At 43.5% G+C, this 19,517-nt stretch overlaps 1 protein-coding gene across 1 annotated transcript in view; it reads right to left on the minus strand.

Annotated features, from left to right (window-relative positions):
- The window catches only part of LOC142258360 (uncharacterized), a 158,048-nt gene that overhangs the window by 30,366 nt on the left and 108,165 nt on the right, over positions 1-19,517 (minus strand). Inside the window, exons 7-14 of the mRNA XM_075330973.1 lie at positions 18,303-18,405; positions 12,036-12,157; positions 11,398-11,574; positions 11,192-11,315; positions 11,043-11,110; positions 10,739-10,841; positions 6,617-8,545; positions 1,362-1,436 (exon numbers count right to left, since the gene is read on the minus strand). Coding sequence (XP_075187088.1) covers positions 1,362-1,436; positions 6,617-8,545; positions 10,739-10,841; positions 11,043-11,110; positions 11,192-11,315; positions 11,398-11,574; positions 12,036-12,157; positions 18,303-18,405 — 2,701 coding nt within the window. The remainder of the gene's footprint in view (positions 1-1,361; positions 1,437-6,616; positions 8,546-10,738; positions 10,842-11,042; positions 11,111-11,191; positions 11,316-11,397; positions 11,575-12,035; positions 12,158-18,302; positions 18,406-19,517) is intronic.

Here is a 19,517-nt window from a genome sequence, read left to right on the forward strand (position 1 = left end):
TATAGTATAATGGGACCCACACAGCCCTCCATATAGTATAATGGGCCCCACATAGCCCTCCATATAGTATAATGGGCCTCACGTAGTCTTCTATATAGTATAATGGGCCTCACATAGCCTTCCGTATAGTATAATATGCCCCACGTAGCCCTGAATATAGCATAATGGGCCTCACGTAGCCTTCCGTATAGTATAATGGGCCTCACGTAGTCTTCCGTATAGTATAATGGGCCCCACGTATCACTCCATATAGTATAATGGGCCTCACGTAGCCTTCCATATAATATACTGAGCCCCACCTAGCCCTCCATATAGTATAACAGGCCTCACGTAGCCTTCCGTATAGTATAATGGGCCCCACATATCACTCCATATAGTATAATGGGCCTCACGTAGCCTTCCATATAGTATAATGGGCCCCACATAGCCCTCCATATAGTATAATAGGCCTCACGTAGTCTTCCATATAGTATAATGGGCCTCACGTAGTCTTCCGTATAGTATAATGGGCCCCACATAGCCCTCCATATAGTATAATAGGCCTCACGTAGTCTTCCGTATACTTTAGTATAATGGGCCTCACGTAGCCTTCCGTATAGTATAATGGGCCTCACGTAGCCTTCCGTATAGTATAATGGGCCCCACATAGCCCTCCATATAGTATAATAGGCCTCACGTAGCCTTCTATATAGTATAATGGGGCCCACAGAGCTCTAAATATAGTGTAGTGGGCCTCACATAGTGTTCCATATAGTATAATGGGCCTCACGTAGCCTTCCGTATAGTATAATGGGCCTCACGTAGCCTTCTATATAGTATAATGGGGCCCACATAGCCCTCCATATAGTATAATGGGTCCCACATAGCCTTCTATATAGTATAATGGGGCCCACAGAGCTCTAAATATAGTGTAATGGGCCTCACGTAGCGTTCCGTATAGTATAATGGGCCTCACGTAGCCTTCTATATAGTATAATGGGTCCCACAGAGCTCTAAATATAGTGTAATGGGCCTCACGTAGCGTTCCGTATAGTATAATGGGCCTCACGTAGCCTTCTATATAGTATAATGGGTCCCACATAGCCTTCTATATAGTATAATGGGGCCCACAGAGCTCTAAATATAGTGTAATGGGCCTCACGTAGCGTTCCGTATAGTATAATGGGCCTCACGTAGCCTTCTATATAGTATAATGGGCCTCACGTAGCCTTCTATATAGTATAATGGGTCCCACATAGCCTTCTATATAGTATAATGGGGCCCACAGAGCTCTAAATATAGTGTAATGGGCCTCACGTAGCGTTCCGTATAGTATAATGGGTCCCACATAGTCCTCTGTAGAGTGGGGAAGATCGGCTCACTTCGCTGCTTCACAAGGTAGCCAGAGGAACACTTCTCATTCACATTTTCAGCAGGTTTATCCAAGGCTTCATACACTGCACCAGATATAGTAAAAATGAGCAGCTTTTCCGGCATAAGGAAACAAAAATAATCAGTCCATACATGTGCAGGGTCCGAGGTTCACTTTCTTCGCACTGAGCGCTGGAGCACTGCTACCTCCAACATAGAGCATCTGAATGATTCCACAGGCCTTGCTTTTATCTGCTGGACCGCACCCTAAGGCCAGAGTCACACTTGCGAGTGCCTCTCGTGTAACTCGCGCGAGTCTGTCATTGAATCACCCGGCATGGACTCACACTCTCAGGACAGGAGCATCTCAGCTGCGTAGACATACATGCAACCGACCTGCTCCTGTCAGGAGAGTGCGAGCCCGTGCCGGATGATTCAATGAGAGACTCGCGCGAGTTACACGCGAGGCACTCGCAAGTGTGACTCTGGTCTAAGGTCCATCTATGACTGTTCACACAAAAAAAATTGACCTTGTCATGGCTGATTAACCCTTTCACCACCATAATGATGCCGGAGCTTACATCCCGGGTTTCACATCACTGAAGGTAATAAATTCAGGAAAAAATATCTTCCCCCCAGGACATTATCATTGACCATCTTACAATAGAAAAATGGGCCTCACATCGCCCTCCATACAGTACAATGTGTCCCACATAGCCTTCCATATAGTATAACAGGCCCCACATAGCCTTCCATATAGTATTATAGACCTCACATAGCCCTCCATATAGTATAATGGGCCCTACATAGCCTTCCATATAGTATAATAGGCCCCACATAGCCTTCCGTATAGTATAATGGGCCCCACATAGCCCTCAATATAGTATAATAGGCCCCACATAGCCTTCCGTATATTATTATAGACCTCACATAGCCTTCCATATAGTATTATAGACCTCACATAGCCCTCCATATAGTATAATAGGCCCCACATAGCCTTCCATATAGTATAATGGGCCCCACATAGCCCTCCATATACGTAGCATAATGGACCCAGGCTAACCCTCCACATAGCATATTGGGCCCCTAATAGCCTTCCATATAGTATAATGGGCCCCACATAGCCTTCCATATAGTATAATGGACTCCACAGTCTTCCATATATTATAATTGGCTCCACATATATAGTATAATGGACTCCACATAGCCCTCCATATAGTATAATGGGCCCAATATTGCCTCCTAAATAGTATAACAAGCCCCACATTGCCTTCTATATAGTATAACAGGCACTGCCTTCCTCCTGTACCTGTCTGTGTCTTGAAATGTTCACGACTTGAACAGCAGACATGTGGGGCTAACAGGCACAAAATGGATCCGCGATCCACCTGCTGGTAACTTAGGTCACGCTGTCAGGTTCTGACAGCACAATTTAAATGGCCGCGGCAGGGATTGCGCCGTTCCCCGCCACCATCAGAGGCCCCGTGACGTGATCACAGGGAGCAGATGGTTGTCATGGTAGCTCGGGGTCATGTGATGACCACTGACGTGACCATGACATATTTTCTATGAGAGCCGACAGGGTGGCAGCTCTCACGGGAACGCTACATTTCTGCTGATCAGAGCTGTGCAGCTCTGATCAACAGAAATTAACAAGTGATATACAAGTTATAATCTTCAATCGCCCCACCACCGTGCGGAGCTGCCGCCCAACCTACACCCCACCTACTTTCTCCTCCCAAAAATCCTTTAGAATGTAAGCCCGAAAGGGCAGGGTCCTCTTCCCTCTGTACTTGTCTGTCTATTGTAACTTGTATATGAATTCTGTATGTAACCCCCTTCTCATGTACAGCACCATGAAATCAATGGTGCTCTATAAATAAATAATAATAATAAAAAAAGTGATCAGACAGTGGACCCATAAAGTCCCCTATGGGGACTAGTAAAATAAATTAAAAAAAAAAGTTTAAAAAAAACAAACATATTTGCTATCGCAGTGTTTTAAAAATGCTCGATCTATCAAAATATCAAATCAATTAATCTGATTGGTACACAGTGTGGCGAGAAAGAAATTCCAAATGCCAAAATTACATGCTTTGGTAGCTGCAATTTTTTTAAGAAATGCAGTAACAGGTGGTGAAAACGTAGCATCTCCACAAAAATGGTACAATTAAAAATGTCAGCTCGAGACACAAAACATATGCAGTCACTGAGCCCCAGATCCCGAAAAATGAGAACGTGTCTCAGAAAAGGACGACAAAAGCGCTACTCTTCTTTGGGACAAAATTCAGATTTTTTTTAACCCTAAAAGCTAAAGTTAAAAGCTAAAAAGCTACAAGCTAAAAAGTTAAAAGCTAAAGTATACATGTTTGGTATCTACGAACTCGTGCCGACCTGACGTTAGTTTTATCATATAGTGCACAGGGTAAATAAAATAATTAAAGCACTATTATGCAATTGCACTTTTTTTGCAATTTCACAGCACTTGGATTTTTTTTTTCCCGTTTTCTAGTACACTATATGGTAAAACTAATGGTTTAATTCAAAAGTACAACTCGTCAGGCAAACAATAAGCCATCATATAACAAGACTGATGGAAAAATAAAAAAAGTAATGGCTCTCGGAAGAAGGGGAGCAAAAAACAAAAACGAAAAGGTGCATGTCTGTAGAAGTATTCTGAGGAAGCCATGTATTTGGTTATTTTTAAGAAGCGAAACGTACGTTAGGTCTCCTGTCTTCTTTTGCTCTGGATAACCTTTGTACTCTGACTACCCAACACGGTGAGTATATGGGTGATGTATATCTGATCATGGTCAACTATTTTTTTGAACACCGCGACATATTTATACCTAATTGGTTAGCATGCAAAAGGGTCTCTGCATTTACTTGGTCATATTTGAATAATCACAGACGGTTATTTGGTCATATTGTTCGTTTGCTTGAACCTCCATTATGCTAGTTAAGGTTCGCTGCTGTAATGTTTTGGTGTACCTACAATAATTTTTTTGACCTTTGATCAGATTGTTCCCCTTTTACTCTCTGCGTGGGGTATTAAGTCATTACCAGCTGACTGCATTTCTGTGTCTTTTGCCTTATCTATGTATTGCTATATACGGATCACCTACTATTAAATATGGACATTGGTTGTTCTATGGTTGTGGATTCTCATTTTAATATTATCAATAAAAAATTTGTAATTTTCTATTGAACATTGTTTACTGATGTGTACTTTTTAATCCATTTTCTCCTGCATTTCTTCAAGTATTCCCAGAAGGTTTGTGCGGCGAACGCAGGCCCTGGGATACAGAAGTATGGACCAGGGATGGGGCAGCCACCGCTGGGGGGAGGTCGAGAAGGTGAAAAAGTTGGCATCCCAGTCGGAAGAGGGGGACGGGACAGCGCGGAGACGCTGTATGGGCGTTACACTGGCTTACTGAAAGTTATTTTCGAATATCAGTATTGCGAGCCCTATTAAATCTTTTCTAACTACAAAATCTTCCTGAGACGCTGTAGTCAGCTGCTTCGTTAGTTCTAAATGTCTGGTAGCTTCTTAATTTATAGACAATATAATTGAACAATTAGACTCTGAGGCAAAGTACACGCTCCTACGGCTTTCTTAAATTTTTCATGCTCCGACTCACTGGCATAATCTTCTCTCAAGTCTTCGGGAACATCTTTGATGAGTCTCTCGGAGAAAACTCCATCAGAGCCACGCACCTCCACCATCCCGTTCTCCAAGTTGGAACCACAATGGGCAACAAGATGGAATCACTTTCCTTCACTGCCACTGGACATTTCCTTGGGTCTGTTGAACGCATCTTTTACTATCTTTCGCATTCTGTGCTTTTCGCGAACCTTTGTTTTTTTGTCCTTAGATTTGGCAACTTTTTTTTCTTCCAAAGGCTATACCTCTTGAGTTGAAGTCTCAGGTTTAGTTGCAGCTTCTGAGTCTTCGCGTTTGTCATCAGCCTAAACTTTTGGTTTCTCAGACTCCTTCAGAGTTCTGTATGCTCTTTCAGCAGCAGATTCAGATGAGCTCACAGCTCCTGATGAGTCCTCTGGCTTAGTCTTTACTTCTTCAGTGGCTGCTTTCACTTCGGCAGTTTCAGCTTTCTCTAGGTTTCCTGATGTGTCAGCTTTAGTTTTCTATTGAGTCTCTGCAGCATCACCTTCTCATGGGTCTCTGCAGCTTCGGCTTCAGGTTCCCTGGACCAGACCTATGTAGAACGAACACGGTCATCCCCGGCTATAATCCATTTGCTCACTGGTCAGGGGACATTGGGCTATTATATTGCTTGGACTGTAACACTTCCGGCAGAATATGTCCTCCCCTGAGACTTTGGCAGTACCGCAAGCCACCCCTTTGGACTTGGGACGCTCCGCCCCCTTTTGGGAACTCCAGGGTGGAGAGAGTAAGTTCTGTGGCTTCCTCAAGGGATTAACCCCTAGTGTCTCTCAATCCACCTAATCAGGTTATCGGTATACTAGGGATCTTCCTGAGTAACACATGCCTGTACTGGCTTCAGAAGGGATTGCATAAACTAGTCCATTACCCCCTCTTCAAGATGATATAATCAGCAACTCCTGTCCTTGCCATTGAAGGTTGTTAAGAAATTTACATGTAATAATTATTGTGTACAAATAATTGTTTATTATTTACAGGTCTAAAGGAAACTACCATCATTTCGATTGCATAATCAATGAGTGAAAAATTACATATTACATTACACAATTATTATGAACAATACGTCTTAAAGGGGTTTCCCTATGAATAAAGTACATTTAATCAATAGATCTTTGAATAAAAATAAGTCTCATAATTGAATGTTTTTCAAAAAAATGTCACTGTGATGAGCTAATCTTATATATGTGACCCTGCTTGTACTGTGTAATGGCTGTGTCAGATCTCTGATCCGAGTAGGGGAGTAAACAAAAGAAAGTATACAAACAGGACAGCATGGGACTGCAGAAGCAGATTTCTCTGAGTTAAAACTTTTCCCTGCATGTTTCTAAACAGGCAGGGAAATGTTTTACTTCATTGAAAGAATCAGCTGTGATTCCATTCTGTCTTGTCTATATACTCTGTATAGTTTATCAAGCAATTCCTAACAATGGCTTCTACCCTGTGTGAGTTCTTTGATGTTCATCAGACTTTATTTAAAGCTATAATGTTTTCCCCATTTCGAACTTGAAAGTGGCTTATGCTGTGTAAATACTCGGACATTAACCAAGATCTGATCAAATAGTAAAACATTTTGCCCATTCTAAACATGAAATTGGCTTTCCTCTGTGTGAACTCTTTCATGTCTAACAAGATCTGATTTATGGGTAAAGCATTTTCCACACTCTGAACATGGAAATGGCTTCTCCTCTGTGTGAATCATTTGATGTGTTATAAGAACATGTTTCTGACTAAAACATTTCCCACATTCTAAACATGAAAATGGCTTCTCTCCTGTATGAATTTTTTCATGTCTAGTAAGAACATGTTTCATGCTAAAACATTTTCCACATTCTGAACATGAAAATGGCTTTTCCCCTGTGTGAATCATTTGGTGTGTTGTAAGAGCATGTTTCTGTTTAAAACATTTCCCACATTGTGAACATGAAAATGGCTTCTCTGTGTGAATTCTCTGATGTCTAAGAAGATCTGGTTTTAACGTAAAACATTTTCCACATTCTGAACATGAAAATGGCTTCTCACCTGTGTGAATCAGTTGATGTGTTCTAAGAGCAGGTTTCTGGTTAAAACATTTCCCACATTGTGAACATGAAAATGGCTTCTCCCCTGTGTGAATTCTCAGATGTCTAACAAGAACCTCTTTGGAAGTAAAACATTTTCCACATTCTGAACATGAAAATGGCTTGCTCCCTGTGTGAATTTTCTGGTGTTTAACAAGATATGATTTCATAGTAAAACATTTCCCACATTCTGAACAAAAAAACGGCTTCTCCTCTGTGTGAGTCATTTGATGTGTTGTAAGACTATGTTTCTGGTTAAAACATTTTCCACATTCTGAACATGAAAATGGCTTCTCCCCTGTGTGAATTCTCTGATGTCTAACAAGATGTTCTTTTATTGTAAAACATTTTCCACATTCAGAACATGAAAATGGCTTCACCCCTGTGTGAATCATTTGATGTGTTGTAAGAACAGGTTTCCGTTTAAAACATTTCCCACATTGTAAACATGAAAATGGCTTCTCCTCTGTGTGAATTCTCTGATGTTCAACAAGATGTCGTTTTATAGTAAAACATTTTCCGCATTGTGAACATGAAAATGGCTTCTCCCCTGTGTGAATCATTTGATGTGCTGTAAGAAAATGTTTCTGCGTAAAACATTTCCCACATTGTGAACATGAAAATGGCTTCTCTCCTGTGTGAATTCTCTGATGTTTAACAAGATCTGGTTTAATGGTGAAACATTTTCCACATTGTGAACATGAAAATGGCTTCTCACCTGTGTGAATTCTCTGATGTTTAACAAGATCTGGTTTCATGGTAAAACATTTTCCACATTCTGAACATGAAAATGGCTTTTCCCCTGTGTGAATTCTATGATGTTTAACAAGATATGATTTCATAGCAAAACATTTTCCACATTCTGAACATGAAAATGGCTTCTCCCCTGTGTGAATTCTTTGATGTCCAATAAGACTATGTTTCTGGTTAAAACATTTCCCACATTCTGAACATGAAAATGGCTTCTCTTCTGTGTGAATCATTTGATGTGTTATAAGAATTTGTTTGCTGTTAAAAGATTTCCCACATTCTGAACATGAAAATGGCTTCTCTTCTGCGTGAATCAGTTGATGTGTTAGAAGATTCGGTTTTCTGTTAAAACATTTTCCACACTGTGAACATGAAAATGGCTTCTCCCCTGTGTGAATCATTTGATGTCGAATAAGACTATATTTTTGATTAAAACATTTTCCACATTTTGAGCATGAAAATGTTTTTTCCCCTATGGGAGTTTTCTGATGTTCAACACCCAGTCTGTAATTTTGATTTCGCTTTACAGTCTGTGATGAATCAGGAAATAGGATCTGTGTAAATGAATCAGATGATATATTTTGGATATGATATGGTATATCTTCAATATTGGAATTCTCATATGCATATTGAATAAAACTAAAATCATCAACATTAAAGTGTGAAAATATCGGATGTCCCCCTGAGTTCCTGGTACAGTCATCTGTAAAAAAATAAAAATAATTGTATTATCTTTTAAAAATATAACCTCAGTAATTATATTGATGTTTTATGACATTGCAATGGAGAAATTTCTAGAAAAAAAAAAATCACTTAATAACTGACTAAAATATTTCACGCAAAACAGATCACAATCTCACAGCAAGGACCAGTAGGTTTCGATGTTACAATACCGAGTTTTTCTGTTTCATTTTTTCACGTCAGTGTTGAAGACAGTTAAGTCCAGAAATCTTTGGACAGTGACAGAATCTTCATGATTTCAGCTCTGCATGCCACTTTTTTTTTTCATTAAAATGCAACAGTTGAGATGCAACTGAAGTGGAGACTTTCAGGTTTCATTAAAGGGGTTGAACAAAAATATCCTGTGAAACAATTAGGAATTGCAACCATTTTGCTACAAAGCCGCCTCATTTCAGAGACTTTACCACAAATTAAATGTTAATTTTAATACTTTGTAAAGAAGCCTTTGCAGGAAATAACTGCCACTGGGTTTCCTCCTTTGTGAGGTTTTGTCGCTGTTACAATGTGTCTACAGGATAACAAGGGAGAGGGGGCTCCTATACTGTCCTTCACGCTAGGGGACCTTATGCTATCCCAGGTCTCAGGGTTACCCCTAATGGTGGAGATGCTGGAGTCCAGTGCTCTGCTATTCACTAGACCAGAGCCAATCTCCCCCCCCCCCACCAGGAAATGAAGGGACAGGAGTGTGATGGAAACACAGATGTAGACAGACAGGGAAAAACTGAAATTCAGACATATTGTTTGTTCCTGCGAGTTTGTAGTAAGAAACTAAGGAGGAAAGCGAGACGTAAGGCAGTAAGAAAAGGATTTGTTGTTAACACAACTGCTCACATCGATAATGCACAAAAAACACCAGTAAGTCTGGATCAAACCACCTCTCCAGACCAGTATACACTACAGCTGACACTAATGCAAGTGTCCAGCTAGCATATATACGAGGGGAGTAAATGGGACTGGCTTTCTCACAGGATGAGACTAAAGGAGATTAACAAGCAGCTCAGCAGAGATTAATGCGGGCGTCACACGAGACGATCTATCGTGCGATGCATCGTCGGGGTCAAGGTTTTCGTGATGCACATCCGGCATCGCTTGCGATGTCGTCTCGTGTGACACCTCCGAGCGACGCTGACTCGTTCACAAATCGTAAGTCGTGTACTTGTTTAATTTCTAAAAGTCTTTTAATTGTAATGGCGCTGGTTGTTCATCGTACCCGGGGCAGCACACATCGCTCCGTGTGACACCCCGGGAACGATGAACACAGCTTACCTGCGTCCTGTGGCACCTGCCGGCTATGCGGAAGGAAGGAGGTGGGTGGGATGTTTACGCCCCGCTCATCTCCCCCCCTCCGCTTCTATTGGCCGGCCGCTGTGTGACGTCGCTGTGACGCCGAACGTCCCTTCCCCTTCAGGAAGTGGATGTTCGCCGCCCACAGCGAGATCGCTCATCAGGTAAGTACGTGTGACGGCGGTTTAACGACTTTGTGCGACACGGGCAGCAATTTGCCTGTGACGCACAAATGACGGGGGCGGGTACGATCGCTCGTGCAATAGCATGATAGATCGTACCGTGTGAAGCCCGCATAACTCTTGCTAGCTTGCCTATGAACTACAAGTCTGTGGGTCAATGCCCGAGACGCCCTCTGCCGATCAAAGACATTAGAGAATGAATCTGTAGTTTCTAGAGATGAGCGAACCTTTGGAAGTTCGGTTTGGAGGCTATAGTCAAACTTTAGATAAAGTTCAATTTGTAATCCCAGACTTGACTCGAACCTTAATGGAAGTCAGTTTTGGTTCTGTGCAGACTACATCTAATCATGTTGATTTTAGCCCCACCCCCCTCCCGTGTAAGCCGTTCAAACACTGCAAGCGGCTTGCACAGGGCTGCGCATCAATCATACCCAGGCACAGCACCGCTAGCTTGAGTGGTTTGCACTTGTTACTCGCTCGAACTTTGAACCGAACTGTGCTTTTTTCAGTTTGTGTTCGAACCCAAACATCGAAGTTCAGTTTCAATTATCTCTAGAAGTTTCCACAGATCCTGACGCCGCCAAGATAGTCGTCGTTGCTTGCAAAAACCTCCTTGTGACAGCCTGCAGTTGACATCAGTTGTTGCTTGTTTGTGGGTATATACATTAATATACATCTAGGAGTCTTACCTGGGTAGATATCTGCAGGAAACTCCTCTTTACAAAGCTGATCGCCCCTCACATGTCTCTCTGTAGCAATAATAATGTTCAGATCTTTATCCGGATCCAAAAGCTGCAAAACAAAATATTGTAAAAGTCCCCGGGAATAATGGAGATAAGATCCGGACATGTGAGGTCTGTGGTCAGCTGTGATCCTGCCGTCTCCACCGCTCTCATTACACAAGTATAACACATCTAATACTGGAGGAGAAAACAAGACTGAACACAAGGAGGTCACAGCCGTCTACACCTCATAGGGGAGATCTCCATCTACCTGAGGGTCCTGTGGAGGAGGAGGAGGAGTGGGACATCTCTCTGGGGTCGTCCTCGTACTGGAGAGACCTGCAGGAGACACAGACAGCATGGACATCATTATTACATACAGATAATTATAGGCCGGGTGTATTCAGTCCTGTCTATTACCTGGTGATGTGCGGGGCTGGGGCTCCTCCATCATCACCTCCTTGTACCGCTCCTTGTGTCCTTCTAGATACTCCCACTCCTCCATGGAGAAATAGACGGTGACGTCCTGACACCTTATAGGAACCTGACAACACAATGATACCGTCATCACCAAGAATCCTCCAGTGCCGTCCTTTATAATGTCCCCACATTCCCAGTAGTGTCACCTCTCCAGTCAGCAGCTCAAGCATCTTGTTGGCGAGTTCTAGTATCTTCTGGTCATTGATGTCCTCATAAATCTGGGGGTGAGGTGGAGGCCCCGGGATTGGGCTCAGGGTTCCTCCCCGTCCTTCAGACACAGGGGCCTGACAGTAATCACTAGAGGTCTTCACTACTGTGTAATTCTGAGTGTGGAGACATTAATAATATCATTACAGACATTTCCAGAGTCCATCACCTCCCCGGTCATATCCTCTGTTATTCCCATAGATAATGATGTAATGTGATGACATCAGAGCCTCTCACCTCCCCGGTCATATCCTCTGTTATTCCCATAGATAATGATGTAATGTGATGACATCAGAACCTCTCACCTCCCCGGTCATATCCTCTGTTATTGCCATAGATAATGATGTAATGTGATGACATCAGAGCCTCTCACCTCCCCGGTCATATCCTCTGTTATTCCCATAGATAATGATGTAATGTGATGACATCAGAGCCTCTCACCTCCCCGGTCATATCTTCTGTTATTCCCATAGATAATGATGTAATGTGATGACATCAGAACCTCTCACCTCCCCGGTCATATCCTTTGTTATCCCCATAGATAAAGATGTAATGTGATGACATCAGAACCTCTCACCTCTCCAGTAAGATGGAAGATTATCTCCAGGGTGAGGTTTATTATCCTCTCCGCCATCTTGCATCTGTCTGTCTTCATTATCGCAGAGATATTATCAGCAGAGGATTCTTTATTGTAGGAATCTGAATGGAAAAATGATGAGACGATGAAAACAATGTAAACGTCATAGTAAACAATATGAGAGTATAGTAAACAATACAGAGAAACGTTTACATACTAATCGGCATTTTAACCCTCTACTCTGGTTTCTGCCTCTAGGTGGCGCCGCACTTGCTCTGCGGCCAGCACTGGGGGCGCAGGCGCAGTCCTGTGTAACATTAGTGTGGCTGGGACTTGTGGTGCCTGTGGAGACACGGGGCTCAGTGGGTGTTCTCGTCCACTAAAACCCGCCGCCTTTAGAAAGACAGCGTGGCTCAGGGCTCATCCCAACTGACCGCCGATCTCCTTAACCGTGGGCGTAACACTACTCAGACAACACAGGGTGCGGGAACCACAATAATTGGACTTTATTGGATCCCCAAACAATTAACGGCACATAACACATAACCAGCAAAACACACATGTAACAGGCAACAGAGTCTCACCCTTCCGCTGGCTCACCAGGGATTAGAATTTCCATGACTCACAGGTTCCAGGGATACTTACTCCAATCCAGCAGCACCCCGCTTTCGGCGGGCACCCACCGTGACTGGAATAACGCCAGATTTAGGAAGCTGGCTGAGGTCTGCAAAGTCTGTAACAGGTGACTGAACTGTCCCAACCTGAGTGTCCTCCTTAGGTAGTCCTGGTATGATGATACAATCCTGGCAGCCAGGGTCGAAATCCCTAGACTGTGGATCTGGTCTCCAACCGGAACCGGAGTCCCTAGATTGAAGCCATAAGGTATCCTGATCCTCTGGTCCGCTCCAAAGAGCTTAGACTGGATCCATCAGCATCCATCAACAACAACCTGGTGGCTTAAAGAAATCCCTTTTATAGCCACAGCCTTCCACTTGGATACACTGCGTACTCATCGATTGGTTGGACAAGATCGCCTCTCCCATTGGATGAATCTCAAGCTGCATGGACAATGTTCATCCAAATGATGTCTACAGAAAGACTGAAGATATCTACATGAAGTCTGCAAGTCACAGACTCGACAATGGCTACTAAGGTAATTTACATTAGATTACAATACACAACTACATTACAATGAATGCTCCGAAGGGTCTGGTCCCAAACAATAGTTAAGCAAACATGAGTTACCACACAGTAGAACAATACGTCTGGCTGAATGTTAAGAAACTTTAACCCATGAGAGTCCATGTCGTCACAGTGCCGCCCAGCAGAGAATCTGTGTCTTGCTGTAGAGCGCTGGGATCACTTGTTCTCCACATGTCCTGGTTCACCTTAAGAACTTCTTCTGGCTTCAGGTATAAACAAATAAGTGCCGCCTACCTCAGTATGCTACCACCACAGTGAATTCCTCCACAGTACCTTCCACGCGCATAGTATGATGGACCCCACACAATCCTTCATACTGTATAATTGCTTGCATACAGTGTAATGGCCCCATCACAATCCTGTAAACAGTTCAGTGGCCCCACATTGCCTTCCATATAGTAAAATGCCCTCCAGGGGCGGACAGATCACTAGTGTAACCTGTGCAGCTGCACAAGGGCCCAGGAAATAAGGGGGTCACATCCACCTCCAAAGCAGCATGTAGCTTCTGTCAGAGAAACATTATTGGACTGCAAACATCCCATACAGTGGCCTCCAAAAATGTGGACACCCCTGGTAAAAATTACTATTATTTTGAACAGTTAAGCAAGTTGAAGATGAAATAATTTCTAAAAGGCAGAAAGTTAAAAGATACGTATTTTACGTAAACAAGAAAATTTATCTTATTTTTATCTTTTACATTTAAAAATTTACAAAAAGGAAAAATGGGCCGATGCAGAAGTTTGTGCCCCATGAAGATTTGTGTGCTCACATAACGTTGACAAAGGTTTCAGACTTTAATTATTCTGTTAGGGTTATGGCTTGTTCACTATCATCATCAGGAAAGGCCGGGTGATGAAAATGTTACAGCTGTATAACACCCCAACCTCCTCTAAACTTGTGCCAAAAACAGTAGCCATGTGTTCTTTTAAGCAGCTGCCTAGCACTCTGAAACTGAAAATGGTGAAGGCCCACAAAGCAGGAGAAGACTATAAGATAGCAAAGCGTTTTCAAGCTGCCTTTTCCTCAATTTGATATGTAATTAAAATATGGCAGTTAACCAATAAAGGTCAAGATAAGGTCTAGAAAGAATCATTTCTGTGAAAGCTGCTGATAAGATTGCTAGATTGCTGGTTTTCCACCAGACAAAGGCAAATCAATAATGAAATTCATGGACAAAAAGGAGCCAATTCCCTGGCCAGCCAGCTATGACTATAGCGCATGAGCAGGTTTTAACAAAGGATACAAATTCTTTAATATCGTTAACCATGGATGACTATCAAAAGAGTTTAGTCATAACTTTATAAGGACAGCCGTGACTTCCGGGTGACCACTCAAAAGAGAGTCATGAAGTTTCTGCAACAGACAATATCAGGGACACAGGATCAAATAATTTGGACTCTGGAGTAGTGGAAGGAGCTTACAACTGGGCTTCATTGTTTAATGCTCGCATGTGCAAGTGGGGGGTGGAACCACTGCGCCACAGCACCCAGAATACCTAAGGGTAAAAACTATGGCTCACACCAGAGCCTCTGTTGGTGAGGTTGGATTTCCGCTACAGACAGATTCAAACCAGTTGCCACTTCTGGAGACTCGCTCCTGTGACAGCTGACCCCAGGGGTATGGACACTGACAGTCCCTGATGAGGCAGGCTTGGCTAATATGGTATGAGGCAGCAGTGGCCAATACAGCAGGTTTGGCTAATAGGGTATGATGCAGCAGCAGCTGGGACTACGAAACAGACAAGTGTAAGTAACACAACAGCAGCACATAGGTAAAGGACCTTAACAACTAGCAACGTGTTTCTAGGAATAGACCACGGTTATTTAAATATATAGTGCCTCTCAGCCATAGGCTAAGAGGCACTTCCACGTTAGGGCGCATTGGCCCTTTCAGAAAAGGTGCATGCACACACTAAAATTGCTACCAGGAGGGCTGTGCAGCATGCACAGGCCCTGGGAGTTGGCAGTAGACACTGGGGATGGAGCAGCCAGGATGGTGAATGTGCTGGTGTTCAAGCTGGGGACAAGGGGCAGGACAGTGCGGGGATGCAGGTAAGGGTGTTACAGTAACCCCCATCAGCCATCAGCCGCCCGAAATTGCCGCATCCATTAGATGCGACAGTCCCTGGAGTTTACGCAGCTCATCCCGATTGCCCTGGTGCAATAAGGAGTTAACGGCAGCCCATAGCATTTTGCCAAATGCTCCATCACATGCATCCAACTACTCCACAGCGTGGCTGGCCAGTAAAGGTCTAAAAGATGAAAAAATAATGACATGGCCCCCTTGTTCACCTGATCTGAGCCCCATAGAAAACCTGTGGATCCTCATAAAATGTGAGATCTACAGGGAGGGAAAACAGTCCACCTCTAGGAGCAGTGTCTGGAGGCTGTAGTGGCTGCTGCACGCAATGTTGATTGTAAACAAATCAAGCAACTGGCAGAATCTATGGATGGTCGGCTGCTGAGTGGCATCAGAAAGAAAGGTGGCTATATTGGTCACTAATTTTTTTGGGTTTTGTTTTTGCATGTCAGAAATGTATATTTCTAAATTTTGTGCAGTTATATTGGTTTATCCTGTGAAAATTAACAAGTGAAATGGGAATATATTTGTTTTTTATTAAGTTGCCTAATAATTCTGCACAGTAATAGTTACCTGCACAAACAAATATCCTCCTAAGATAGCCAAATCTAAAAAAAAACACCACTCCAACTTCCAAAAATATTAGGCTTTGATATGTATGAGTCTTTTGGGTTGATTGAGAACATAGTAGTTGATCAATAATAAAAAAATCTGCTAAAATACAACTTGCCTAATAATTCTGCACCCAGTGTACGGTCACAACTGCTCCTAATTTCACCTAGTTGAAGACGTCTTCCCACACGGACTTCTACAGGTTTGGAAAGCCCTGATGGGTATCAAGGAACGTTGGACTGAAGAGAAACTTCATCTTGTACTCATTAATGATGGTTTTCAAGATCTAATAGATTCCAATTGTTATGACAAGCCGGACAGTCATCCTCTGATCTTTATGGCCTTTACCGCCTTTGGGGTTCCAGAGGGAAAATACCTTCTCTTTCGTTTGACTTCAAAAAACCTTTTCTTGTAAAATAATGTATTAACGTTATTATATGGGTTATACTCTATAGGTGTCTATTTTCTATTTTTGTAAAAATAAAAAGGTTTTATATTTTTTTTTATTCCTGTGCACATTCATTTTTTTCCAAAGAACATTATTTATTTATTCTCTTGGGTCTCATGGGTGGGAGAGAAAGTCCCCTCCTTTATCTAACCACCCAGAGTCCTTGGTTGCGACTAAACGCAGCATCTTAGGGGGTAAAGTCGGGGGATCAGTTATCTCCAATCCCAATCGTTATGGCAGGAGCCCGGCTGTCAGGCACTGTTATTTGGGTTTAGGTCTCCATGTTCTGTATTCTGTTACCAAACACTAACATGAGTGTAATAGGAGACGATGGTTTCTTAGTCCCAAATTGGACAAATACTTTTTCTTCATCAGAACTAACCGCGGATGATGAAGAAATCGGCCGTGGTCACATGAGTATAATTCACCCCCAGCTGTGTATTATCATCCATATTATATATCCACAACTTGTGACATCACATATAACAGTATCACATTATTATTATTAGAGCTGCTCGGACTCGCAAAAAATCAGGACCGGCGGGTCGCTGCTCAATTTAAATAAAAAAACAAACAAAGCCTCGATCAGCTACGGAATCCGGTACTTATGTCAGTCTATGGGGACCAGAATCTGGAGATTAAAAATGTTGGTGGTAGGGATAGGGGGGTAGGAACGCCAGCGGTCTACTCACTGACTGTGTCATGGTGGCAAGCTGCTCCCAGGTCGCAATTTCCCTTCTGGAGCCAACAATTGACTATTCACTGCTTTGCCCGCCCACCGGCACGTGTAATTGATTGCAGTTAGACGCGTCCCCACCCTGAGTGGCAACTGACTGCAACCAATCACAGGCACCAGGACGGCCGGTGGGCAGCGAAAGCAGTGCAAGTGTCTACGGGTCAGTATGATGAGCGTGCATGTATATAGAAACACATGCGGCCCGCTCCTGTCAGAAGAGTGTGCGGCTGTGCCGTGTGATGCGATGCCAGACTCGTGCGAGTCCCTCGCAAGTGTGTCTCCAGCCTATGGAAAACCGCTTGCAGCTTTTTTTTAATTTAAATAATTTTTACAAAAACGACGTGTTGTCCCCCCAATTTTCATACCCAGCCAAAATAAAGCCAGCTGGGGGCTGGTATTCTCAGCCCGCAGTCGCCCGGTATTGTCGCATCCATTAAATGTGACAATCCCGGAGCTTTACCAGCTTCTCCTGTTGCCCTGGTGCAGTGGCAATCGGGGTAATAGCAGGGGTTAATAACAGTGCACAGCTGCTATTAAACCCTAGGTTAGTGATGGCACAGGTGTCTATAAGATACCTGCATCATAACCTGTACATGAAAGTAAAAAAGTACAAACACAGAGAAAAAATCCTTTATTTGGAATAAGATACAAAAACACACCCTCCTTCACCACTTTATTAACCCCCAACACACCACTCCAGGTCCGGCGTAATCCACACAAGGTCCCACGCCGCTTTTAGCTCTGCTACATCTCACAGCGAACAGCTATAGAACACGGCCGCCAGCTGTGAGTGTAGACTATGACTGAGCTGTGATGAACGATGATTGCAGCCAGACACTGTCACAGGCTGTGGGCGCGTTTGACTGCAACCAATCACAGACAACAGAACGACCGGTGAAAGCTGTGTGTATGCGATGAGCCTATTGCGCAGTACAGAAAGTGAATGCGCGATCCAGTAGTTTGCCACCATGACATCCAGTAAGTACGAAAAACGCGCTTAATTCTTGTTTTCTTTCTTTTCCCTTTAATTTCCCAATAGCCGAATTGTGCAGCTGGAATCCTGGGCCCAGCACCCGGGCATCTTTGAAACTGCGCGGATCCAAACTTTTACAGTCCGGGTCCGCTCAGCCCTAATTATTATCAATCAATATTCTGTCTGAAAATGTGACTATACATCTAGAAGCCTCACCGGGGCGGTGATCTGTAGGAATCCCCTCGTTACTCCGCTGATCGCCCCTCACATTTCTCTCTGGAGAATTAATATTGTTCAGATCTTTATCCGGATCCAAAAGCTGCAAAACAAAATATTGTAAAAGTCCCCGGGAATAATGGAGATAAGATCCGGACATGTGAGGTCTGTGGTCAGCTGTGATCCTGCCGTCTCCACCGCTCTCATTACACAAGTATAAACATCTAATACTGGAGGAGAAAACAAGACTGAACACAAGGAGGTCACAGCCGTCTACACCTCATAGGGGAGATCTCCATCTACCTGAGGATCCTGTGGAGGAGGAGGAGCGGGACATCTCTCTGGGGTCGTCCTCGTACTGGAGAGACCTGCAGGAGACACAGACAGGACGGACATCATTATTACATACAGATAATTATAGGCCGGGTGTATTCAGTCCTGTCTATTACCTGGTGATGTGCGGGGCTGGGGCTCCTCCATCATCACCTCCTTGTACCGCTCCGTGTGTCCTTCTAGATACTCCCACTCCTCCATGGAGAAATAGACCGTGATGTCCTGACACCTTATAGGAACCTGACAACACAATGATACCATCATCACCCAGAATCCTCCAGTGCCGTCCTGAATAAAGTCCCAGCATTCCCAGCAGTGTCACCTCTCCAGTCAGCAGCTCCAGCATCTTGTTGGTGAGTTCTAGGATCTTCTGGTCATTTATGTCCTCATGTATCCGGGGGTGAGGTGGAGGCCCCGGGATTGGGCTCAGGGTTCCTCCCCGTCCTTCAGACACAGGGGCCTGACAGCGATCACTAGAGGTCTTCACTACTGTGTAATCCTGAGTATGGAGACATTAATAATATCACTGCAGACATTTCCAGAGTCCATCACCTCCCCGGTCATATCCTCTGTTATCCCCATAGATAATGATGTAATGTGATGACATCAGAACCTCTCACCTCCCCGGTCATATCCTCTGTTATTCCCATAGATAATGATGTAATGTGATGACATCAGAGCCTCTCACCTCCCCGGTCATATCCTCTGTTATTCCCATAGATAATGATGTAATGTGATGACATCAGAACCTCTCACCTCCCCGGTCATATCCTCTGTTATTCCCATAGATAATGATGTAATGTGATGACATCAGAGCCTCTCACCTCCCCGGTCATATCCTCTGTTATCCCCATAGATAATGATGTAATGTGATGACATCAG

This window comes from Anomaloglossus baeobatrachus, chromosome 1 (assembly GCF_048569485.1).
Source record: "Anomaloglossus baeobatrachus isolate aAnoBae1 chromosome 1, aAnoBae1.hap1, whole genome shotgun sequence".
Lineage (NCBI taxonomy): Eukaryota > Metazoa > Chordata > Amphibia > Anura > Aromobatidae > Anomaloglossus > Anomaloglossus baeobatrachus.